General features: G+C 38.1%; 2 protein-coding genes across 5 annotated transcripts in view; one reads left to right on the top strand and one right to left on the bottom strand.

Moving 5' to 3' along the window:
- Positions 1 to 2,086, top strand: part of AIMP1 (aminoacyl tRNA synthetase complex interacting multifunctional protein 1) — a 31,825-nt gene extending 29,739 nt beyond the window's left edge. For all 4 annotated transcript variants that reach the window (XM_079766301.1, XM_079766302.1, XM_079766300.1 and 1 more), the window contains one exon: positions 906 to 2,086. In XM_079766301.1, coding sequence (XP_079622427.1) covers positions 906 to 1,072 — 167 coding nt within the window. In that variant the 3' untranslated portion in view covers positions 1,073 to 2,086. The remainder of the gene's footprint in view (positions 1 to 905) is intronic.
- An 8,765-nt stretch (positions 2,087 to 10,851) lies between these two features.
- Positions 10,852 to 24,525, bottom strand: GIMD1 (GIMAP family P-loop NTPase domain containing 1; the record flags this gene model as incomplete). Its single annotated transcript, XM_079774688.1, has 2 exons — positions 10,852 to 11,112; positions 24,106 to 24,525. The coding sequence occupies 2 exons, from the start codon at positions 24,523 to 24,525 to the stop codon at positions 10,852 to 10,854; spliced, it is 681 nt and encodes a 226-aa protein (XP_079630814.1).
- Positions 24,526 to 26,422: the final 1,897 nt, after the last annotated feature.

Raw genomic sequence — 26,422 nt, 5'->3', positions numbered from 1 at the left:
TTAAATGGAGAGTTGCTTGGTATATTGGCTTTCTTTAAGCCTACGCAGATATATTTATTCTACAGTTTGTCTTTTATTGATCATAAATTTTATAGTGTGAGTTACTATAAAGAGAGGGGATGGGGCATTCCAATGTCAGAATGTTGTTTCTTTCCTAAAGCATAGTTTATTATATTAGGAAGCAAAGTGCTCTACTAGCAGAACAAAAGTTTTGGTGTCGAATCCTGACTTCACTTGTTAATTGTATGAGTTATCCTCTCTGAGCCCCAGTTTCTCTATATTTGAAATTAGAGTAAGTGTTGTTGTGTGAATTGCATGCAACAGCATATATTCCTGGTTTTTAGAAAATGCTAGTACTTGTCTCTTTGCTACCCTTTTCTGTCTCTTTCCATCTTACCAAATGGAATGTGCAGCAAGTGAAACCCAAGGTAGTTATATTTAGCTAGATAATCCCAACATGTAAGCCATGCTCTAGTATTTATAAGAAATCTTTAAAAACTATAGCAACAATCTAGACATTTATTTTGTATAATGAAACATACAGTAAAGCATACGCTGCTTCTGCCACATGTAAAAATCTAACACATGAAATTATGCTCTTATTGCTTCACAATTTTTAAGAGTATCTTATATTTTTAAATTTGTGGAAAAATTTATTGAGCTATATTACTTGCAAAAATATAAGAGTGAAAAATAAGATCTTCAATATTTGTAAGGAAATGACAAAATACATTTTACTAATCAAGAATATAAATTGCTTACATCATAAAAATAAATGTTAACAGTAAGTGCTAAAATTCTGGTCAGGTCTAAAAATCAGAAAGTAGTGCCAAGACAATTCACTAGAAATGTCCATGGACAATTTATTAATATATTAGTTATATAATTTTATTTTTTCCCAACAGGAGAGCCTGACAAAGAGCTGAATCCTAAGAAGAAGATTTGGGAGCAGATCCAGCCTGATCTTTACACCAATGATGAGTGTGTGGCTACATACAAAGGAGCTCCCTTTGAGGTGAAAGGGAAGGGAGTATGTAGGGCTCAAACTATGACCAACAGTGGAATAAAATAAAATTACATCAAAATACTTCAGTTACTGAAATGCATTGGAAAAAACTTTGATGCCAATAAAAAGAAATACATTTGTCACTTATGCCTAAAATATAACTGGCTCATTTTTGTGTTATTTGTCTTCTAGATTGGACTAGTCTGTTACCAAGTATATTTGTTTTCAATTGATTGGAGAAACACTATATTTTTACCTATGATTTTTGACCCTTTATAATATATGGAGTAAGTGCCCTATGTTTTTTGATGATTTATTTTTTAGCAAGGATATTGATGTTACTAGATTAGCATTTAGTTTCTTATTTATAGGCACATGATACATGAAATTTCAAGTCCTTGAATTTTTAGTATATTGTGTATCTGTGCTATAAATGTCCTCTCCTCTTAAAAAATGACAAGTTAAAAGTTGTGTCAGGTTTATCAACTAATCATATTATAATAATACTGAAAATGAACAAGTGTTGATTCTTGAGAGCCAAACATCATAAAAGCTAGGAGACATGGCATTTGAACATTATTGCTCTTTCTTGCCAAAGTAACCCAGACTTGTATATTTAAGGCAATTTTTTTTTTAATTTTAGACTGAAATTTCCAACTGTGTGTTGAACTTTTCATTGAGCAAAGTAAGGAGTAATAATTTTGACTATGAAGCATAAACACATTGCGAAGTGTTGCCAGTATAGTTTCCAATAATTGACCATAAAAGCAGCAGCCTATTTTTTTTACTCTAGCTGACCTAAAGATTCCTTGGGTATCTAATAAAACATTATTTGTAGCTCTTTATCTTTAGAAGAGCATTTAAGATTGATAAAGTTTGCTTTTTCATGAACCATCACTGTCCACATATTAAAAGAAATGGCAGCCAAAAACTTAATATACATTAACTTATCAATTGTCTATTTTCACTCACCTTCTAGATGAGCATATGTTGATAACTAAACACAAAACACAAATGCGTTTTTAAAGTTATTTTGTACTCAAGATCTATTATTTTTGGAATAAAGAATGTGACAAAGTATTTTGTGATTCTGTATTTTCTAACTTTTCTTAATTATAACAAATTTATTAAAATAATTCTAATATAATTTATTCCTAATTTCTTCAAGTTACATAAAAGCATTACTCAATTCAGTTATCAGTTTAGCTCCATTCAGTAGTTGTTTTTTAAAATGTTTTTTTATTGGTTTCAGAGAGAGAGAGGGAGAGGGAGAGAGAGATAGAAACATCAGTGATGAGAGAGAATCATTGATTGGCTGCCTTCTGCACGCTCCCTAATGGGGATCAAGCCTGCAACCCAGGTATGTGCCCTGACCTGGAATCGAACCATGAACCTTCTAATTCATGGATCAATCGATGCTCAACCACTGAGCCACACTGACCAGACTATTCAGTCTTTATTTTTAAAGAAGACTTAATTTTGTTTTCTTTGTATTGCTGGGATGAGAGAGCTCTTATAGAATCAACAACAAAAAATGGTTGGTGAGCTGGGCATAACTTTTCTGGCTTTTAAATGGTAGTGAGCTCTTTAAGGATTTTAACAGTAGGACATAGTGTTAGGTCACAGGATAAACAGTTAATGCCTCTTGACATCTATTTCTATGTTGCAAACTAAACCGGAACAAATCTGACCTTACCCCAATACTTTCTCATCCAGGTTGGCCCACTATCATACATGAATATTGGGAGTACTAACTTTTCTTATATTTACAAATTCCATGTATTTTTTTGAGATGAGTCATTTTCAGGACATGTTGATTTTAATATAAACGTTAGAAACATTTTTTCTGCCTTGTTTCTAAGCCCATCAAACAGATTGGTGTCACTTTTTTAAGATAATGTAAATTCCCATTTAGACTATTTACAAAATATTCGAAGTAATTCATGGAAGTTTAATAGGAAACATGTCATCAGAATAGAAGGTATGATCCTAGCCGGTTTTGCTTACTGGATAGAGTGTTGGCCTGTGGACTGAAAGGTCCTGGGTTCGATTCTCGTAAAGGGCACATGCCCGGGTTTTGGGCTTGATCCCCAGTGGGGGGTGGGGGTGCAGGAGGCAGCCAAGCAATGATTTCCTAAAATCAATAAAAGATACATTAAAAAACAAAACAAAAAGCTAGAAGGTATGGATAGGGCCTCGTAGAACATTAATGAATTTAACCAGGTCCCAGTGTCTGAGCCTTAGCATTTCAGGCCCAAAAATCTGCATTTGTAGATGATGAGAAATCCATGGAGCCTAGTATTATTGGTTTTGAGGCCAGATTACCTGGTTTTGATTACTAGCTCTACAACTTAACTGCCTGTGTGACCTTGTGTAATTGTTCGGCCTCTATATACCTTACTTCCCTCATCTATAACATGGGTATAAATAATAATAGTATTTACCTCGTAGAGTTGTGAAGATGGTGTAAGTTAGTACCCCTAGAGGACTTAAAACAATGTCAGTAATATAATGCACATTATGTTGTTATGAGTTTATGATAGGGATGTTCTTTTCCAGAAACAAGTGTTTTGGAAACATTTCCTGAGAAGTTGAGTTCTTGTTGAGATTACTTGGTGTACATAAATTAAACAGAGTGTCTTAAGGAATATTACATACAGGTTGTGACCCTGTCTTTCCCAACAGACCTAATGGCTCCTCTACATCAGATGTAATATCTCTTCCTTGATAGAAATGTTCATTACTGAAACTTTCTCTGCACTCCCACTGAAATTCATTTTTTTAGACCTTTAGATGCTGGCCAGCCCTATTCATTGATGTTCTTTCGCTGGTTTAATATTGATAAAGTCTAAAATAGCTTTGCATTTTTTTTAGACTAGCAAGACTATATTTTTAACTGTTGTGTTTAACACAAATAGAAGCACTCATATTTTTAAGTTTTTGGTGGGTGAGGGAGCACCTTTCTATTGCTTATAATAGGGGCATTAAAGGAGCGTAAGTATACCTCCTCAGTTTTCCAGGGAAAGTATATATTGTACCTTTAAAAATGTAAAAATATCAAAAGTGCACAATATGAGCTGTGTACTTTAGCTACCTAAATTGTGACAAAATTCCTGGTTCTAAGTGCTGTGCAATGGTGTGAAAACTAACTTTATTACCATGGTACAAAATAAAAACTAGTGAGGCAGGTTAAGTGGCTCGAGTTGCTTTCTTGTGGAGGAAGCTTTGCCCTTCAAATTTTTAGTTAAGAAATAACTATGCCCTTTCCTCACAAAAGTTAGGGTGATATATTATATATCTGTCTATTGTCATGAATTTCATTTTATAATTATTAAGATATTTAATGCTTTATAGCTAACTAGGGGCCCGGTGCACAAAGATTTGTTTCCCCGGGGGGGGGGGCGGGGGGGGTCCCTCAGCTCGACCTGCACCCTCTCCAATCTGGGAGCCCTCAGGGGACCCCTCTCCAATCAGGGAGTTTCTGTCTTTGCAATCATATGAGTGAATTGTCTGAGACCCCAACCCAGTTTGGTTTGGTGCTCACAGAATAATAGAGGTCTTTTTTTTTTCTTTGCTCCCTTGGTGGAGATTTCCTAGAAGTTGCAGAATATCTTCCCTTTAATTTTTCCTCGACACTGTGACTTTACTTATGTCTCTCACCTTTGCTTTCCCTCCATCCCCCAACTGCAATAGTAACTTGCTCCAGGCTCACTTTGCTCTAGTGTTAGGAGATCCCACAATGCGTCTGCCACCAGAATTACGATTCCCAGAATTCCTGGTGCTCCCAGTGCTCTTGGTTTCCGCTTCTGGTCCAGGGGCTGCAGGAACCAAGAGGACTGCGAACTCCAGCCACCCCCAGGCTGGGCTGACAGGACCAGACTCTCCAGTGGCATCCCCAGGACCCTGGCTGCTCTGCGCCGGCGTGCACGCGTGCCGGCCATAGGCTCAAAGCAGGCGGGGTCCCAGGGACGCCCGCCGCATCACCCCAGCTATGCGGAGGACGGTGGGTGTCCCGCCCACCCTGGCCACTTGGCACCTGCGCACGTGCATGCTGCCCACAGGCCTGCCATCTTTCTCGGGTTAATTTGCATACTCACTCCTGATTGGCTGTGGGTGGCATGGAGGTACGGTCAATTTACATATTTGTCTATTAGTATAGATAAAATATTTTCACAAGCCTTACCAATTTCTTAACTCCCTAGAGCAGTGGTTCTCAACCTTTCTAATGCCGTGACTATTTAATACAGTTCCTCATGTTGTGGTGACCCCCAACCATAAAATTACTTTCGTTGCTACTTCATAACTGTAATTTTGCTACTGTTATGAATCATAACGTAAATATCTGTGTTTTCCGATGGTCTTAGGCGATGCGACCCACAGGTTGAGAACCGCTGCTGTAGAGCCTAAGACCATCAGAAAACAGATATTTACATTACGATTCATAACAGTAGCAAAATTACAGTTATGAAGTAGCAACGAAAATAATTTTATGGTTGGGGGTCACCACAACATGAGGAACTGTATTAAAGGGTCGCGGCATTAGAAAGGTTGAGAACCACTGCCCTAGAGATACACCAGCCATTTTACCCTAAAGAATCAACAGAAAAGTTAAATAAATGCCTGTGCTAAGATAGAACTAGCTGACCCTAGATCTTCCAATTCCTGCTAATTCTGTGCTCTTATCCATTACAATACACTTGGTTCCATGTCAGTTAGTCACATGGTTTCTTTTCTGTGAATGAAAAGTTAAACTTTTGTTTAAAATGTGGGGAAAGATAGTGATAAAAATAAAACCTAAGCTCTAGAGTTCATGTAAGGAGAGTAGGGTAGCTTCTTTAGTGGGACATTTAAGAGATTCTCCAGGAAGTCATTACAAAGAGAATTGATCAAGTTTTTTGTTGTTTTTGGTTTTTTTTTCTTTTTGATGCTGAAGTTCTTAGGAAGAATTACTTGTCAAAACCAGGCTGTTGCTGCTGGCAGCAGTTGCCTTTCTAAAGAGACACGTGCCTTGATTCTTTGAATTGTGTACTGTTGAGGGCACTGTTCCTGTAATGACAATTCATCCCAAATGCCAACCTATAAGGGAAGGCACTAAGTTATTTATAGATGATAGATAGATAGATAGATAGATAGATAGATAGATAGATAGATAGATAGACAGACAGACAGATAGATGATAGGCAGATATTTTAACCAGGAACAACTCTTTACAGTTAATACCCCATTTGCAATCCTACTTGGATAACAACCCTGAAATCTATATATATAAAAGCCTAGGTGACGGTTAATGACCAAATGACCAGTCAACCAATCCTATGATGTGCACTGACCACCAGCGGGCAGACGCTCAACGCAGGAGCTGCCGCCTGATGGTCAGTGCGCTCCCACAGCCAACCTCCCACAGCCAGCCAATGGCATCGGTGTCCAGCATCCGTTCCTTCCATGCCTGGCCTAGCGACCATCGCCTCCTCTCCCAACCCCACGGGGCCTTTGGGCCCCAGGCTGGGACGGAGAACTGGGGTGGGTGGGGGTGGATGCAACCCTTTTCCCAGTGGGGCCAAGGGCCGGCTCCCTCCTTGGGGCCAGTGGCCAACCTCCCACACCCTGTTCCCCTGGCCAGAAGGCCCCAATCGGCCTGTGGGTCCCTCCACCCGATTGACCCAGCCCTGATCGGTCCTGATCACTGGCCAGGTCTAGGGACTCCACCCATGCACGAATTCATGTACCGGGCCTCTACTTTGTAATAATAATGAAAAGAAGGATAGTTACTGATGGCTAGTATACCTCTATACAAAACTGGATCTCAAATACCAATTTGTTGGCATGGAAAAGAGTTAGTGACTTACACATTCTTGCTTATTGCACTTCTTACAGTTACCGTTTTTCCTTCAGATAAATCTTAGCAAGATAATTCATAGGAGTATAACTTCAAAAATTGGGAGAAAGGACCTTAAACAGTGAAATAATTGTTAGTTTGAAAGTGAGCCATCTGCAATTTCAGAGTGTGAATTACTGTATATTGTATTTTTTAACCCTTATGTATTCCCTGTTTTTTTCCCTTGTGCCTTACTCCCACCCCTCTTCTAACACAAGCTATTCCCAATTCTCTGGATTTTGAGTAAAATAATGTGTGTGTTATTTTATGTCTTCATTAACATCATTTCCTATCTGGCAGGCTAAAATGCTAACAGCAGCAGAAACAAGCCAGAGGCTTAATACTTGCAGGAAAAAAGAAAAATCCTTTCTAATGAAGGGCTACTTTTCTTGCCTTTCCTACTGTTACATGATGCCTATGGAATTGTTCAAATAGAAATTACTAAATCTACTCATTTCTACTGTGGCGTTTATGTGCTGACCCTTCATATCAAGGCTGCTCTGACAAAGTTTTACAAATTGCTTCATTAGAATATTACATATCCCAGTAGAGAAATGCTCTCAATATATGCATCCACTTAGCTTTTCAGATATAAGATTACATATTTGGCTGATACTTGTTAATTTAAAACACCACTCAACTTTTCACACCTGGGGAATTTGGAGAGAATGGTGCATGAATCATCCAGAATCAACACCACAATGTGAATTCTCTTTGAAAAAGATTAATGAAAAATGCAAACTAAAAGTCACTTTTGATAACTTTAGCTAAAGAGAGTGATTTTGATCGAAGTAACTTTTTAAAAACCTTCAGTTTTCATGTGAAAGGATAACTTCCTCTTAAAAATTTTTTTTAAAATAAAGTCTGGGAAATAGCAATGCCAATATTAACATTAAATAACAGCCTTTTGTAAAATAACTTTGATATTTCTGAAAATCAATAGAAGAGAAAATCTAAGAAAGTTATTTAAATAAGGCAGAGTGTAGATAAACATAACTAGAAAAAGAAAATCTGAGCTTGCTAATTGAGGTAATATGTACCTGGTAAGGATCAGACCTGGTAAGTATTAGGAGTGAGTTAATAATGCCCTAAGATAATATATACTTAATGAGACTCTAACCCCAGTTGCACAAATATATCATATGCTGTCTTCCAGTTCTCTAAAATGTTCAAAACACTTTTGAATATAAAATTTGTTATTCTTTTTTTATTTTTATTTTTTGGTTTTTCAATGTTTTTATTTTCTTTTTATTAAATTTATTGGGTGACATTGGTTAAGAAGATTATATAGGTTTCAAATATACATTTCTATTATACTTGATCTGGATATTGCATTGCATGGCCACCACTCAAAGTCAAATATAAAATTTAGTAGAGACTTTTTGTCTTCGAGTTAAGAACAGCATACAGATTGGACATCTGGAGGAAAGATTGCAAATTGTAGACTCTAAAGGCAGGACACCAAAGATGAACTTCCTGGACATTTTTACCTAGAGCTAGTTCTGGTCACATGGGTCTTTGTTGCAAGTTGTAATTATCTCCAATAGTAGTGAATTTATTAAATGGATACACTGTTGTCCAGAAAAAGCTGACAACAGCTTCAGGTGGAGCACAGCACAGATGTTCACGTCATTGCATCACTGTTCTTATGATTCAACTATTCCATTACCAACTAACAAATTATTTCTCTACATCCATGATGCTGATTACTTTGAGGAGCTAGATTGCTGTTGCATAATGGTGCATCAAAGAACATATCTGGAATTTAATGTGTTTTGGATACTCTACTAGAATTTTACTATACTTGAATTCAGAGGATATTAGGAAAATACATTAACCAAAAAGATAACAAAAGATGGGGGAGATGAAGAGAAAACTAGTGAGGAATAGACTTTCTAAGTTTATATATTAAGGTAAAAGAGATAATGATAAACTACTACCAATGGTAAAAGAGAGGACTTTTGAAACAAGGGGCAATCTGTAAGGGGAAGTCAAATAATTTAATTAAATATCTTAGCAAAATCTGGTAATATGGGGAAAGGAAAAGCATTCCAAAGACTTCTTCCCTAGGGGGGACAGGGGAAGGAGAAAAAGGGAGATGAAAGTGTTCTAAGGATCATATTTTCATAGTTGAGGGGATGATGCAGTGGGGAATGAAAGTTCTTGGTTAAAGAAATAGTAGTTACCTTGTTATCAAACAGTAGTAGAGAAGTATATTCTTGGTTCTGAATTCAAGAGCAAGGGAATAATCTTTAATGGGTATGAGAACTTCCAAATTATCAAGAACAAAAATTAAAATAATAGAAACTTTATCAAGTCAAAACTAAGAAAAAGAGAAATACAAGAACTGTAGTAACATAAAATAAATAACGTAAAACAGAGAAACATCCTGTATGCTTGCATGGGAGGATTTAATATCACAAAATGTCATTTGTCGTAAAAATAGCCACTAAAAAAGAAATTTTTTTGAAATTAGGAAAAAAGATCTGAAAATATAAATATAAATGAATGCCTAAGAGTAGCCAGAAAATATTTTCAAAAAATAAAAACAAGGGAGACTTGATCTTTTATATAATCAAGCAATTATATACAATTATTTTAATCTGATATTGACAGTGCTATAAATAAAACTGATAATGGCAAAGAATTATGAGTCCATAATAGATCCAGAAATAAAGGATATATATCTCCATACGCCTATCTCAGTCTATCTACCTTTCATAAGTAGGAAAATGATGGATTATTTAATAAGTAAAGCAAATACAATTGATTACACATCTGAAGAGAAATGAAACTAAAATCCTACCTCATATCATGTACATAGAAATATATGACTAGAAGAAAATTTACAAATTTAATTTGACATAAGTTACTATAAACAAAGTTAAAGGATAAGTAATAGAATTTTAAAAAAAGCATCATGAAGGACAGATAGAAGACTATTATCTATAATATAGAGCACTTCCAATTTGCCAAGCAGGAGGTGTTCAAGAAAAAAATATTCAGTGACACTGTTAAAGTTGGTAAGACAGACCTGATGGTAATACCAAGATAGATATAGGAACCACAATGGGATTTTACAGTGGGAAGAGAGATTGGGGAATGGGAATTTATAGCCAAGTACCAGGGTGGGGATCCGTGGATGGACAGTTACCAAGAGGAAGCATCAAGGATCAGGGGAGTCTGGCCACATCGACCTAACTAGATCTTTGCTGCAGACAAGCAAGGGTGATTGAACATCACCAGGGGAATAATAGAGTATGAGAAATCCAATCAGAAAAATGAAGGTAGAGGATTCTGGTTAAACTGACTTAGCAGGGTTCTTGCTAAAACTAGATTTTACAAGGCACAGATGGGCCTGGAGAAGGTTCAGGAGCCTTTCTAAAGTTTTGGTTAAACACAATCTTTGTGAGAAGTAATCCAATAGAAAAAGGACAAAAAATATGAACAGGCAATTCATAGGAGAGCAAATCTAAGTGACCAACATGATTATAAAAAAAACAACAATTCAGTAGTAGTGTGGGAAATGCACATTAAGGTAACAGTAAGGTCTGTCTTTACATTGATCAAGTTGTTGTTAGCAATAGGTGTGTAAGATGAAAACACCAATCAAAGACAAGAATATATGAAAAAGGTACTCAAATGTTGAAAATCAAGTTTGTGACAACACTTATGGAGTATGTTTGGCTTCTCGTTTTCAGCATTATGTTTAGGCAATTTATAGATACTGTTAACATGCTGTTTGTTCATTCCCATTACCACATAACATGTTATTGTGTGAAATACCACAATTTGCTTATCCATGCTATTGTTGATGAACATTTGGGTAATTTCCATAGTGTTTATACCAGTGTACTCTTTCACTGGCAGGATATTGGAATTCTCGTGGTCCACATCCATTCTAACAAAGGCACTTTTGAAACCAAGTTCCTGCATTAAGACCCAATGTTCTTTTCCTTTTATCTAAATTTTATTTAAAGGTAAGAACTTGGTAACTATTTTCTCTTATAAATTCCATTATTTTTTCCAAGACTTTTATTCTTTGTTCACTAACTGAGTTTCCTTTTTTATGCTGGAAAATATATCTGTGCTGAATAGAGTTTAGTAGGGTCAGCAGTGTATCGGAGGCCTCGTGTAAGTATTCCTCTTCATTGAACCCAGCCTCTTCTATTTTTTCTGCATGGGTGAAAAGAATGGCAGTATAATTCTTCCAAGCATGTCCCAGAAGTTCCTGAAAGAGATAAGAAGTTAAATGGTTATTTTCCTTGGACTATATTTCTCAGAAACGAACAAATGAGTTGTTATGGTCCAACATAGATAATCAACAAATATCCATATATATCGTGATGTTTCTAAATGTTGATGTGTGTAATGGGAAGTGAAGAAGGGGTCAGATAATGTAAGCAAATGGAGAGAGAGGGGTGTGGTCTTTGTAAAAAATAAAAGCTTTAGTTTGCCCAGCTGGAGTGGTTCAGTGGTTGAGCTTCAACCTATGAACCAAGAGGTCACTGGTTTGATTCCCGGTCAGGGCACATGTCCAGGTTGCGGGCTCCATCCTACTAGGGAGCACGCAGGAAGCAGCCAATTAATGATGTTTATCTCTCTTCAAGTTTCTATCTCTCTCTCCAAAAATCAAGAAAATATTTTAAAAAATAAATTAAAAAGGCTTTAGTTCTCTATTTTATTTTCTGTTATAACTTATGTATGCACATCCTCAAAACTGCATATTACCAATGCTGCAGATGATACACAGCTGTCCCCTTACTTGTGTTTTCACCTTCTGCAGTTTCGGTTACCCCCAGTCAATCCTGGTCCAAAAAGATCTACACCATTCACTTCACTTCATGACATCATGTAGACATTGTATCATGTCACTTCATCAGAAGAAAAAGAGCGAGTACAGTACAATATAATTAAGAGAGACCACATTCACATTAAATTTTACTACAGTATATTATAATTATTCTATTCTAATTATTGTTAATTTTTACTGTATCTAATTTACAAATTAAATTTTATCATATATATGTATAGGAAAAAAATAGTATGGATAGGGTTTGGTACCATCTGTGATTTCAGGTATTCACTGGGGGTCTTGGAGCATATCCCCCCCCCAGGGGTAAGAGAGACTACTGTATTTATATTTACAACATTCAGCAATCATTTATATTTGCCTATCTACCTACATCTATTAGAACCATTGAATTCCTTTCAGTCAATGTATCCTGGCCAAGGAAATTGCCATATTTTTGTTGTTGTTATTGTTGTTGAATTGTGTTATCATAGCTAAAAACATTTTTAAGGATTTACTAATACATAATTGGTTATATGTCATGGAAAAGCTAAGATCAAAATACATTTGGTAATTTGGAACAACTACAAAATGTTGCTGTGATTCTCATCCTCTTCACTTCACATGCCTAGAATCAAACACAATTTATCAGATGACTTCCTCTAATGTGGCTGAAAAACACTGAAGACTGGTGTTCCTTTGTTTAGTAATCTGTGGAAGTTGGTTATGTAATAAATTCTTGTTTGATTAGTGAAAATAAGCAGAAGGAACAGCATGTGGCAAATTGTTCATGCAATATGAAAGGCATCTAGAAATAACCCTTTAACTTTTTTGAATATTTTCAGTTATATGAAATCATGACAATATGACAGTAAAATAACATTCCCTCCATTCCAGACACTCTCATTACCAAAATATTTCCAAAGCAGCTATAGTTTGTAATAGCCAGAAAAATAGAAAATGCTTAGGAATAAAACCAAGATCTCTAATAATCAGAAGAAAGAGAGGAGATCACCTAATATTTATGCCAGATATTATATAAGCACATGAACTCTTTTGAAGCTCAATGTGTTGCTTTGTGGGAAATACAATAATGATCAAAATTATGATATGGAGAAATTGATGCTTAGAGAATACAAACCCATAGAGAGGTATTAGTACAAACTGGTTTTAAAAAAAATCTTGAAAAAATCAAAAGACAATTTGGGAAACTTCAATGTATATAAATATAGGACTAGTATTTATAATATGAAAAAATGACTATAGCCAAAGAATAAAGGGAGAGATGGAGGAAGGGAGGGAGGGAGGGAGGGAGGGAGGGAGGGAGGGAGGGAGGGAGGAAGGAAGGAAGGAAGGAAGGAAGGAAGGAAGGAAGGAAGGAAGGAAGGAAGGAAGGAAGGAAGGAAGGAAAAGGAAGATAGGAGAGAGGAGGGAAGAATCAGGACATATAAATTTAATGTGAAAATACAGGAATTTTGGGACAATATTTTAAAATTAGAAACATCTTGAATCCATGGTTACTCCTAATACAGCCTGGCCTTTATCAGAGCTATTTATTTACACATCCATCTTTATAACTTGACTATGAGCTCTTTGAAGACAAGATCATATCTTTATATATAGATCAAAGCCTCTAACACATTGTGAACTCTTAATTAATATATTTTGAATTAATTTGGAATTTGGACCTGCACCATCATCTTAAATAGAAGGTTTAGAGTTTTCTTTACTTAGTCTAAATTTTTGAAGCTTAATCTTTGGTACACATAATTGTACTTTCCAGTAAAACTTCTTTTGTCCTTGGTTCATTATCATGGATTTGCCTAGAGGCCCAAAATTTTTTCTCATATCTGTTCAGAATTTGTCTGTCTTCACCATAGAATAATTGTATATTTCTAGTTTAAAAATGCCCTGCTTTCAAGAAAATCTGAATTGAAGTTTCAAGATCAGTACAAGAGAATAATTATTTTAACAGAGATTCTAAACTTTACACAAGGATTTTTCAAAGCGATACTTTAATTGGCATATTCTTATGTGCCTTTAAAAACATAAATTAGCAAAACTTTGATTAGCCCAACTTTTAAAGAACATAGTTCTTGTGTAAATTTAAGTATACATGTAATGCCAATATCACATTTTAGCTAACAATGACATAGCAAAATTAGCAGACCTCTTCAGAGTTTGTCATATATTCAGTATACTGTGGCACATTTCTCATGGGAGAGGAGTCAGAGGAAACAAAATAAAAGCTGGTGTTATGAGTTGAATTGTGTCTCATGTGTTGAAATTCTAACCTCCAGTACCTCAGATTGTGACTCTATTTGGAAGTGGGGTTCTTGCAGATGTACTTAGTTAAGATAAGGCCATAGGATGGGCCTCTAAACCATTGTGATTTGGTGCCCTTCTAAACCAGAGAAATTTGGACAAAGACATGAATACAGGGATTTCACCATGTGAACATAAGGATGGCCATCCATAAGCCAAGGAGAGACTCCTTGGACAGATCTTTTACTCACAGTTCTTAGAAGGAACTAACCCTGCTAACATCTATTTCAGACCTCCAGCCTCCAGAACTGAGAGACACATTCCTGTAGCTTCAGCCACTCCATCAGTGGTACTTAGTTATGGCAGCCCTAGCAAATTGATACAAGTGGTTGAAAAAAAATGAATGAAATGCTAAGTATACCCGTTCTAGGTTCTAAGAATAAAAAGATTCCTGGGTCATTTACAAGAGAATCTTTTTCTTTCTTTTTTTTTCTTTTTTGTTAATCCTCACCTGAGGATATTTTTCCATTGACTTTTAGAGAGAGTTGGAAAGGAGCGGGAGAGACACAGAGAAACATTGATGTGAACTGGCATGCTCCCTGATCAGGGTGGGGAATTGAACCTGCAACCAACATACATGTCCTTGATGGGAGACTAGAATCAAACCCGGACCCTTCAGTCCACAGGCTGATGTTCTATCCACTGAGACAAACTGGCTAGGGCGAGAACCACTTTTAATGCTTGCTAAAAAGGCATCAGAATCTTTAGGGATGAAACCTGGAAATCTGAACTTTTAAAAGCACTCTAGGAGATTTATTCATTCTGCAAATATTTATTGAGGGTCTGCTTTGTTCCAGAAGACACTGTAGAACAAGAGATACATTTCCTGCTTCTAAGTAGCGGAGATTCTTGTGTATTAACTAAACTTAGAACTGAGGAAGTGGGACAGACAGGAAAAATAATACTTATAATTTAGTATAACTGCAAGTGTTGTGATAGAAAATATATTGGTGTTAGAAGGGCAGACATTTAGCCCAGTTTGGGGAGGTGGATGGAAAGTGGGGGTAAAGGAAGGGGTCAGAAAAGTTTCTGGCATGTGATGATGCCTTGAGCACAGGAATTAATGAGGGAGTTATCAGGTAGTGAAGACATGCCAAGTAAAGAGAGGGACTGAGCAGTATTGGGATTTTTTCTATACAACTATTGATCTTTCATCACTCTTGTCTCTGGAAGTTCCTCAAATTTAGAGCTAGGTCTTATATTCATCCAATATGTTGTAAATGTGTTTATATGGATTGTCATAATATTGAAATGTGAAATACAAGTTAATAAATAGCTCCTGCCCTTAACCCCTTGATGCTACCCCCAGACCCCACCCTCTCAGTATTGGTTGATGCATGGGCCATATTTGTCATTAAGTATTTTTAAAAAATCACTATATTAACATTTGTGGGGCCTGGCCGGCGTGGTGTACTTGTTTGGGCATCGTCCAGTGCACCAAAAGGTTGCTGGTTTGATTCCAGGTCAGAGCATATGCCCAGGTTGAGGCCTCGATCCCCAGTACAGGGCTTGCAGGAGGCAGCTGACAGTAATACATTTCCTTTTTGTCACCAACACATACTTTAAAGCATACTATGATTCAAGGAAAATGAGTTAAAGCACCTAAAGAAAATAGATTTGTGAATTCAATATCACGAGTCCATGTGTTTAGCTATTGGGAAGTTTTTACATGTAGATAATTATTTATGAAAAGATAATTCATATCCTGAACTGTGAGAGAAATTGTACTTTTGAATAACTGCCAAAAATAGAAGAGAATGGTTGATTTAGCTTATAATCTTTAGGTTGATTTTTGGCCAGAAAATAGTTGAATATTTGAAAATAGTGTTGCTTGGTGTAGAGTCATCATGTTAGTGGCCAAAAGTGCTCTCTATGGACCCAGAGAAAGAATAATCACAGTTGATTGATACCTTACTTGAAAATCCAAGAGCAAGATAAGCTCATGTAAGTTATCTGGTGTTAATAATTTAAATAGAGTACTAATCTAGATGGAAAATTTACAATCAATTATGAATTTGTTGGTTTCAGAGTGCTTAATGGGTAGGAGAGTCCTTTTGGGACAACTAGTTAGGATATAGACTTTGTTTTCCAGGAATTATATTCATTTCCCAGGACCTCACCAGCCCTGCCCCATTTGTTTGTGGTTGATGAAATCATAGCATCTGGACTTTTTAGGGGGAAACTTTAAAAAAAGCCAACTATTACATCAACTGAGAGAAAAAAAATCATCATGAAAAAGGAGGACAATAAGGACCATTCCTTATATTTTATGCTATTCCCTTACTCTCATCCCACTTAAAGCACTACATTTTCCTTCTCAAAGAGCCAAAGCTAAATGATAAGACCTCGTTAGATCAGATTCAGAGAATTTTCAACTTTGGAAATCATCTGTCCAAGTTGCCTTACTCACAGATGATGATATTGAGGCTGCGTTGTTAATGGCTTGGCCAAAGCAACAGAGCTGATTGTTGGCAGGTTTGGGCTGTAACCGAGGTCCCCGGACTGCCAGGCCCACGTCTTTCCCATGAAATTGGGGCTTCTCAGTTTTTCCTTAATAAGCCAGTCAATTTTCTTCCCATGTTTTCTTTTTTTTTTCTAACTTAATAAGGAAGTTCTTATAGTTATAAATCAGGGCCACTTAAATTTGATTTCACTCTTACTTTCTTTTGTAGCCTAGCAAGATAATCCCAAAGAAGGCTACAAAAAATGTCCTAATTTTAGAACCAGACAAATTCCAACAATACAATCATAATGACCACAGCTAATATTTATTGTATACTTGCCATTTGCTATTGTGTGAATATGACATTATCCCAAAAGTACTGCAGTAAAGTAGACACTATTATCTTTCCCAATTTATCAATAAAGAGATGGGAGGTTAGAGAAGTTACTTGCCCAAGGTCACAAAGCAAGTAAATAACTAAGTAGGAACTTGAGCACAGGTATATCTTACTTCAGAATCCATGTTCTTAACCTCTAAAATGTGTTGCTCATATCTACTAGTTCATTTGAATGGTACCCATCACAATATGAGTAGTGATGATAACAACAAAAACAATAACAGTAATACTAATTTTCAGTGCACCTACTGTATAGTTCAGGCACAATGCCAAGCACATTACATTTATTAAATATAAGCCTCAGAACTCTCTAACATAGGTAAAATTATCTCCATTTTATAAATGAGAAACTGAAGCCAAGAAAGTCTTAGTAACATTTATAGCCACATACTCAGAATTATAACAAGGCTTATTTTCCAACTAAATTTCATCAAAAACCTACACCGATGATCTTTGCTCTATTTTTCAGGTCCTGCATTGGCCTTTCTCAGCCTTTTGTATACATATCCACCTATAACATTAACAGTCATGTTGTTCATTTTAAATAAAAATAAATGTTTAAAGCCTGATTATACACAAAAATAATACGTGATACCACGACAGTGGCAAGAATATGGTTGTAGTCAATTCATAGATTCCATTCTTAGTGTTTGCTGCATGCTAGCACTTTCCTTAAGGTTACTTTACTCCATCTGCTCTGATCCATCATTTGTGTGTGTGTGTGTGTATGTGTGTGTGTGTGTGTGTTTAACATTCAAATGATATTCAGATAATATTATAAAGAATCATTTTCTTTATTTCCCAATTTTTGGTAGATGACTCGCTGGCATTGCTACCATTTTACTGTAAATTAAGAAAGGCCTAACGTAAATAAAGAAGAAAGGATTATGAAGGGAAATGTTTCAATTGTCACAGCTGGCAGCCTATAATCCATCTGCAAAATATTGGAGCACAAATGGAGAGAGACACGTAAAGAGACAACAGGGAGTTACAGGAAAGAAAAGGGCACTTCTGTGGCATTGGCCTTGAGACACCTTCCAGGGCAGGCAGCAGTACCCCCAGAAAAGGGGAAAGAAAAAGGCTGATGGCAGATGTTCTGTTCCCCATTTTTTTCATCAGCTTGAAAAAAAAAAAAAAAATCCAGGGTGTGTCTGCAACAAGAGGACCTTAACAACTCCTTGTGCCTTCCTAACAGCTGCTGGTCCTGTTGAATATTCAGACATTCTGCAGCTGCTCCCAGTCTGTGAGCACATCCAGATGGCTGCCACCAGTATCTGAGGCACCTTCAGGAAGAAGGTCATAAACAATCAGCCTGTGCTTGGGTGACCTTCAACGGAAGATCATGGTGGAAGCCCAAAATAGGGCTGCAATGCCTCCCAGGGGTCGTGGGCCCCTCAGGATTACCAAGTCTTTTTTTTTTTTTTAAAGAATTTTTGTGAGTTTATTTGAACCAAACTGTCGACATATGCCGGGAAGCAGAACCTCAACGAATTGAGATAATGCTCCAGAGAATGGTGGGATACATTTATATTTATACATTGCAATCAAAGGAAGAGACGTAGGTGGGTTACATGAAATCCATTGGTGATAGACTAGAGAGGCCGGAGAAAGCAAAGCAGGGAAACCCCTGGGATTGGATACCAAGTCTTGACTGCAGAGTTTTCCTGGGAGAGAACGTGTATCTTCTCGAAAAAATTATTATGGATCTGAGTTTGGCCCTAGCCCATCTTCAACTCCTAATTGGACACTAACTTACGGAAGGCAGCCATAAGAGAAGGCCGTATGCCAGATACCACTTAAAAAGATCAGAGACATGCCGAAACTGGTTTGGCTCAGTGGATAGAGCGTCGGCCTGCGGACTCAAGGGTCCCAGGTTCGATTCCGGTCAAGGGCATGTACCTTGGTTGCGGGCACATCCCCAGTAGGGGGTGTGCAAGAGGCAGCTGATCAATGTTTCTAACTCTATCTCTCTCTCTTCCTCTCTGCAAAAAATCAATAAAATATATTTAAAAAAAAAAGATCAGAGACAAGTATGAATCAAATTTACTTCTATAAAAAAAATTAGGGGATTGTAATATTCTTCTATATCTCAAAACTGGAAAATAAATCTATGTTCTAAATGTATGTCTTTTAAGTACCTTTTGTGGCTCAGTATAAGACTAGCATAGAGAAAAATTTGAAGACATATGGAGTCAGGTTAATTTTGAGAAATATTTGTTTATGCATTTACTGAATTTATTGAATTACATCCAGCTATAGCTCAATCTAAATGCTTATTTAATAGCAGCTTTAAATGAACTTTAAAAATTGTTTCAAGCCCGGCTGGTACAGCACAGTGGTTGAGTGTTGACCTATGAACCAAGAGGTCACAGTTTGATTCAGGTCAGGGCACATGCCCTAGTTGTGGTCTTGATCCCCAGCAGGGAATGTGCAGGAGGCAGCCAATCAATAATTCTCTCTCATCATTCATGTTTCTATCTCTCCCTCTTCCTTTCTCTAAAATCAATAAAAACACATTTTTAAAAAACTCTTTCAAAATTACACTGATGGAAAGCCACAGGTCCCTCCCACCCTTAATTTCTCACCAGAAATGGATGCTTTAAATGCAGGTTTTAATAGTTTGGGAGAGGTAGATTGGCTTTCTTAGATTCCACATTGTTTCTTAATTGCAATCATCTTTTTTTATTTGCTTTTGTATAGCACGTCCTTGATTTTTCAGGAGTCGGATGATGAGGATTATTTTTTATTTTCTTGTCACCCTAATTTTTTCCGCTAGTTTCTTGTGATTACACATATGGATTTTTTTTAGAAACATGCACAGTTACTAAAAAGTAAAATGTGTGTCTGTGATTTAAAACAATCTTATGCCTTTACTAGTTACCGGGGAAAAGTCTTCCTTTAAAGCAAAGTGTACTCTCTAAGTGTAACAGATCCTATATCAGCATGATCAGAGATGGACCAAAAGAAGAGCAGCATTTATACAAATTTTTCTTGAATAAAAAATGTCTGCTCTCTATTCTCTGTGTACTTTACCTGTGGAGCTTCCAGTAGAGATGAGCTCTCTGAGCTCAGTGACTTCACAAAGCTACTGAGTAATTCTAGTCAAGTCCAGCAGTTAAATTTGGGTGGTCCCAGATCAGAGAATCAATAAATTGAATAGAATGGAGCAGTTCAATGAGCAGTTTCCAGGAATTGTTGATTGTACCTGGGCCTTGCACATATCTATAATAATACAAGTGTAATATGCTAATTAAACAGGATGACCTTCCGGACAACATTCTGGACGAAGCCGCGGCTGCGAGGGCCAAGCCCCTTGCATGAATTTTGTGCATCGGGCCTCTAGTGTGTGTGTGTGTGTGTGTGTGTGTGTATAGTGTATGCAGGTATTACTTCCTCCATCTCCTAGCTGTGGCCATACCCAGATACTCTCCCCTCACCCCAGCTCCTCTCCTAGCCTGGCTGAATAAGCCTCCACCTTAGAGACTTATAATAAATGAACAAACAAGGGCCACAAGGCAAACGTGGCACATGTCATTCATGTTCATCCTGAGGTCCCCTTGGTCTTCTCAAGGCTGGAATGGAGCAGTTTCTGACTGACCCTACAGATTATGAGGCAAGCAAAGCATCTAAAATTCCTGACTTCTGTCCCATAACTAGAGTATAGATCTCTCCTGAATGTTTACCATGATGTAAGTCTCAGTGGAGTCTTCTTTCCCCCTAGTCATACATTACACTACTTTGGCACTTAATGCATTGCCTTGTACTTGTTTATCTATTTGTTTCTTCCAGACTCTAAGCTTTTTTTATGGAAAGGCTCATATATTATTCACCAATCATTATGCTCTGTGCAGTTATTAATAGTGTTCAATGAATGAGTGAATGAATACCAATTTGTTGGTGAACTCTGCTAGTCTCCTTGATGTTACATGGATGCAACTTAGTATTTTAGTTCAGTAGTTCTGAAACTTCACTGTTTTTAAGAAATATATGGAGAGAACCAAGATGGCAGCATAGGTAAATGACTGTACTTGCTGCCTCCCACAACCACATCAAAATTACAACTAAAATACAGAACAACTATCATCCAGAACCATGGGAAAGCTGGCTGAGTGGAAGTACTACAACTAGAGAAGTAAAGAAGAAAGCACACCGAGACTGGTAGGAGGTGCGGAGGTGCGGAATGGGCCGGTCCGGCACCCAGGTGGGAGGGAGGGAGATTGCCTCTTTGGAGGCTGCCTGGAGGAGCAAGGAGTCCCAGCCCCACACCAGACCCCCAGCCCAGGGTCCCAGAGCCGGGAAAGAAGTCCCTACAGGCTGTACAACTACGGGTTGTAAAAACCAGTGGATTGGGGCTGAGTGACACACAGGCTGCTGGAGACCCAGCTGCTCCTCTTAAAAGGCCAGCACCATGAACTGAATTTACAAGCTCCCACTTCCTCTGAGATCCAGTGCCCAGCAAGGCTCTGGGGGACCCAGACACATACAGAGAGAAACTGGACTGTCTGGCATCAGGGCAGGAACACGGGGGCGGCTTTCTTCCAGACGGAGGTGCTCAGAGTGGTCATTGTTCCCGTGCCGGGACCTCCCCGTGCAGGGCTGACTGGCAGCCATTTCTGTTTGCTCTGCCCTGGTGATTCCTTGAGACCCCGCCTCATCCAATTTACAACCCCACCCAAGCTGTGTGCAGCAGCTTTTGCATATGAATGGTCTGTTCTTTCTTGGACTGAAAACCTGTCAAACAAACTGCAGCTGGGTCAGGGAGCTCCAAACCTATCAATAAAAGGCCCCAAAACTGGCACCAGCACCAGCACCAGCCTGCCTTGCTTCACAGCTGGACCTCATCTGGGCACTTCCAACCCGATACAAAGAGGATGCATCTGCAGATCTCTCTGTAGCTCCTGCTGGGTGGCCCCAGGCAGTGGCTGACTTTGCACCTCCCTGGAGACCCAAGAGCCAGTTTACCAGTGGTCAGTGTGAGACCATACCGGATTACAATTCTTCACATTCATAAGTGACACACTCAAGGGGCAGACTCAGTGAGCACCAAAGCCCCACTGAAGCAAGTCCTGCTCCAAAAGGGTGTCTCCTGCACAGCAGCTCTCCCACCATAGTCGCAGCTGGTCCCCACAGCCAATTGGCCTGGAGGTCAATTCCTCCCAGTGACACCAACAGCAATCAAAGTTCAACTACAACAAAACTGCACACAGCCCACAAATGGGTGCACCAAGAGTGTCCACCTCAGGTGATTGGGGCGGCTGAGCCACTGGGCCCTATAGGACACCTACTGCACAAGGCTACTCTATCAACTCAAGGAGACTTAGCAGCTCTACCCAGTACATAGAAACAAACACAGGGAAGCAGCCAAAATGCGGAGACAAAGAAACATGTCACAAATGAAAGAAATGGAAGAAAGCAAACTACTGAATATAGAGTTCAAAACCACAGTTATAAGGTTACTCAAGAATCTTCTAGAAACCTCTGAGGAACTTAGTGAGACTTTCAAGGATCTTAGTGAGAATGCAAAAAAAAAAAAAAAAAAAAAAAAGGAAAAGGACCAGTCAGAAATTATGCATACACTGACTGAAATAAAAAGTAATATACAGAGATTCAACAGTAGACTAGAGGATCCTGAAAATCAAATCAATGATTTGAAATATGAGGAAGCAAAAAACACCCAACCAGAAGAGCAAAAAGAAAAAAGAATAAAAAAATATAAAGATAGTGTAAGGAGCCTCTGGGACAACTTCATTCGTACCAACATCCGAATTATGGGGGTGCCAGAACAAGAGAGAAAGCAAAATACTGAAAACCTGTTTGAAGGAATAATGACAGAAAACTTCCCCTACCTGGTAAAAGAAATAGACGTACAAGTTTAGAAAGTACAGAGAACCCCAAACAAGAGGAATACAAAGAGGACCACACCAAGACAAATCATAATTAAAATGCCAAGGGCAAAAGACAAGGAGAGAGTCTTAAAAGCAGCAAGAGAAAAACAGTTAGTTACCTACAAGGGCGTGCCCATAGGACTGTCAGCTGATTTCTCAACAGAAACTATGCAGGCCAGAAGGAAGTGGCAAGAAATATTCAAAGTGATGAATAGCAAGAACCTACAACCAAGAATACTTTACCCAGCAAAGCTATCATTTAGAATTGAAGGTCAGATAAAGAGCTTCACAGACAAGAAAAAGCTAAAGGAGTTCATCACCACCAAACCAGTATTATATGAAATGCTGAAGTGTATTCTTTAAGAAGAGGAGGAAGAAGAAAAAGGTAAAGATAAAAAATATGAACAACAAAGTGACAACAAATACATATCTATCAACAAGTAATCTAAAAATCAAAATGAATAAAAAATCTGATGAACAAAATAGACTGGTGAATGGAATAGAATCAGGGGCATAGAAATGGAACAGACTGACTATTCTCAGAGGGAAGGGAGTAGGGGGCATGCAGGAAGAGATTAGACAAAGATCTTACTTGCATGAATGCATCACCTATGGACACAGACAATAGGGTGGCGAGGGCCTGGGGTGGGGTGGGAACTGGGTGGAGGGGAGCTATGGGAGGAAAAAAGAGGGACATCTGTAATAATCTCAACAATAAAAATTTTAAAAAAGCAATATATGGAAAGTTTATGCAAGTGCAGTTATGTAAGCTCCACTTTTGAGATTCTGTTTCAAAGGGGCTTGGATGAATCTGCACTTTCAGCAAGGAACCCCATTGATTCTGATGGAGAGAATCTGGGGGCCACATTTACAAGCTTATTCAGGTGTATAGTTCTTAGGGGTCTGAGGCTTAGTTAGCCTCTAAAGTTTAATATCTCTCTTTTTTTTTCAATGACCCATTTGTAAAATAACTGACTAAATTCCAGCTCTTGTTTTAAATGCCTTGTTTTAAATTTGCTTTGCACTACTCTTTTAATCATTTTTTTTTCAAATTATAAGAGAAAGTTTATTTAGAAAATCACAGATGTAGAAAACGTGAGCCAGCTGGGCTGTGTGGGCTCTGGGCATGAGTTACAGAGGCAAAAGAAGGGCCCTTGGAGCTTATGGAAAAGAAAGGCAAAGACAACGTGCCTCAAGGAAGGAGAGGGAAAAAGGCATGGAGCATGCTCCAGAGAGAGAGAGAGAGAGAGAGAGAGAGAGAGAGAGAGAGAGAGAGCTGCCTCTTTTAATGGGTTTTTATAGTTTTGTTGTTTTTTTTCCTATTAGGATAATGACCTCCAAACAGAAATAATGGCATTAGTATAATTGCCTCCATGTATTACCTGGATCATCTGGACTGAGGGAGATGCCTCCTGTCCGCAGAGAGGCACGTCTGCTCTCTGGACCAGCAGTGCAAGATGGAGACCCTCTTGCCCAAAGTGGTGTTCCAGGGCCTCTTTGACCTCCTGTTTCACATGCTTCTTGCTCAGCTTGCTGTGCGGATAACCTGGAGTGTCCAGCACCCGGACCTGCAGGGTTATCTCTTGCCCCCCTCGACGCATGAAGCCATGGAGGTGACAGCTGCGGCCCAGACTACACTCTTTGGTCACAGAACATGGAGCCAAGCTGCTGTGGAAGTCCGTGCTTCCTAGAAGGATGTTGCCAGCAGAACTTTTTCCACTCTGAGTCATGCCAAAGAGGGCCAAGTTGATGATCATCTTGTTGGAGTCCGTCATGGCTGTGAGTAACCAAAAGCTTAGCATAAGCAGGTAGGCTTCTATGTTCACCCAAGTAAAGCTTCTTACCTGGCCTGGAGCACTCCAGGCATTGCCTTTAATTTGCTTTCCCCTCATTCATAGTGACTAAAGGGTGCAGGAGTGATTCACCAAAGTGGACATGCCCCAGTGAGAACAGAAGAATGAAATAATATTAGTAGTTTGCAGTAGGAGAGGAGAGAGAAGTCAACTATAGATAAGGAAGGGAAGAGGAAGCAAGGATTACAGGACAATGAGAAACACACACACACACACACACACACACCAAATGACATAATAAAGTAAACCATATTAACTCATCAATGTGGTAAGTGAGTTGGTTTAGGAATGGGTACTGAAGTTCCTAAGTTCAAGCTAGCAGCAGTATTTGAAAATTATTCACTCTTGGAGGAGAAGGAGAAACACAACAGTAGAAGAAACCCCATTTCTTGCATTTTAAAAAATGCCCCCCACCATCCCACTGCTTGAATACACAAGTGGCATCTGCAAGAAATCATCTTTCCGAACTTCCTGACTGCTTCTCTCCTATGAAACATGAGTAATGTTAAAGGAAACTTCTGTTTCTGTTTCCTTTTTTTTTTTTGCAACCAGGTGACATCCTGATGAAAATGAGAATGACTTATAATTTCTGTTAGGATATAATTAATAAATCATTTCCATGGCTCACTATGGTAAAGTATTGACTTCTCAATTAAAAAAAAAGTAAAGTCCAGCCCTGATAGTGTGGCTCAATGGTTGAGCACTGACCTATGAACCAGGAGGTCACAGTTCAATTCCAGGTCAGGGCACACACCCAGGCTGGGGGCTCGATCCCCAATAAAGGGCATGCAGGAGGCAGCTGATCAATAATTCTCTCTCATCATTGATGTTTCTATCTCTCCCTTCCTCTCTGAAATAAATAAAAGTACATTAAAAAATAGGAAGAAAGTAAAGTCCAACAGATTGTGCAGTTCAATTAGGAGGAAGGAGAACCTTGGGAGATTCTATTCCATTTACAACTCCCCTAAATTGTAGTTTATTTTTTAGGCAGAACAGAAGCCCCTGATAGCATTACAGGGTCATCTTTCATTTTCATTAGATCAATGAGGCAGTGCTACTGGCCAAATACCAAAAGTGCTCAACTACCGATTCAGAAATAGACATTTTAAATTGCATATTTATTATTTTTGCTTATAACTTTTATTTTTATTATACAGTTTATGTATTATATATATAGAAAGTACCTCTGGCCTTTCTTGTCCTCTAATGCCCCTCACCCCAGTCTACCCAGACCCTAACGTTAACACCTTGAAGGAACCTCACACCTCCATACAAAAACACTCGTTTTTGGGGTCCCTCAAAGTGAACCCAGCTCACCCAGATCATTCAGCAGTGTTGGCTGGAATTTAATCACTCAGATTATTTTTTTAATCCTGAATTAGATGTGTGATTTAAAAAATAATATTTATGAAATCCCAATCCATTTGCTGTATGTCACGTACCTTTTCCAATGTTAAAAATGTTTTTTCCACAAAGACTTCCCTTGAGCTGGTACAGGTGTTCTTTGGTATGAACTTTAGACTTTTAACATTATTATTGTACCACTCTCGGACTGATACTGTATGCAATTTATTTAGTTAATCTGTTACTAGGATCCTCTCTATAAATGATTAATTGTCTTTAGTCAGCACTGAGTTTTTCATGTCACCTGACAGACCTGTAATTTCAATAGGTACTTCCTGAAACTTCTATAGCTAGGATTAAGTTCTTTGTTTTAGGACTTTGTTAATATGAACATTTTTTTCTATAGCCTAAAGTAATGCAATGTCTAGTTTCTGTTTAACACAAACTAGACATTAAAAACAGAATGTCTAGACAGAAACTAGACATTCAAAAGGAACTGTTA

Source organism: Cnephaeus nilssonii (genome assembly GCF_951640355.1).
Source record: "Cnephaeus nilssonii genome assembly, chromosome: 1".
NCBI classification, from domain to species: Eukaryota; Metazoa; Chordata; class Mammalia; order Chiroptera; family Vespertilionidae; genus Cnephaeus; species Cnephaeus nilssonii.
The sequence above is the reverse complement of the archived record's forward strand: the minus strand, read 5'-3'. Positions and strand labels throughout refer to the sequence as shown.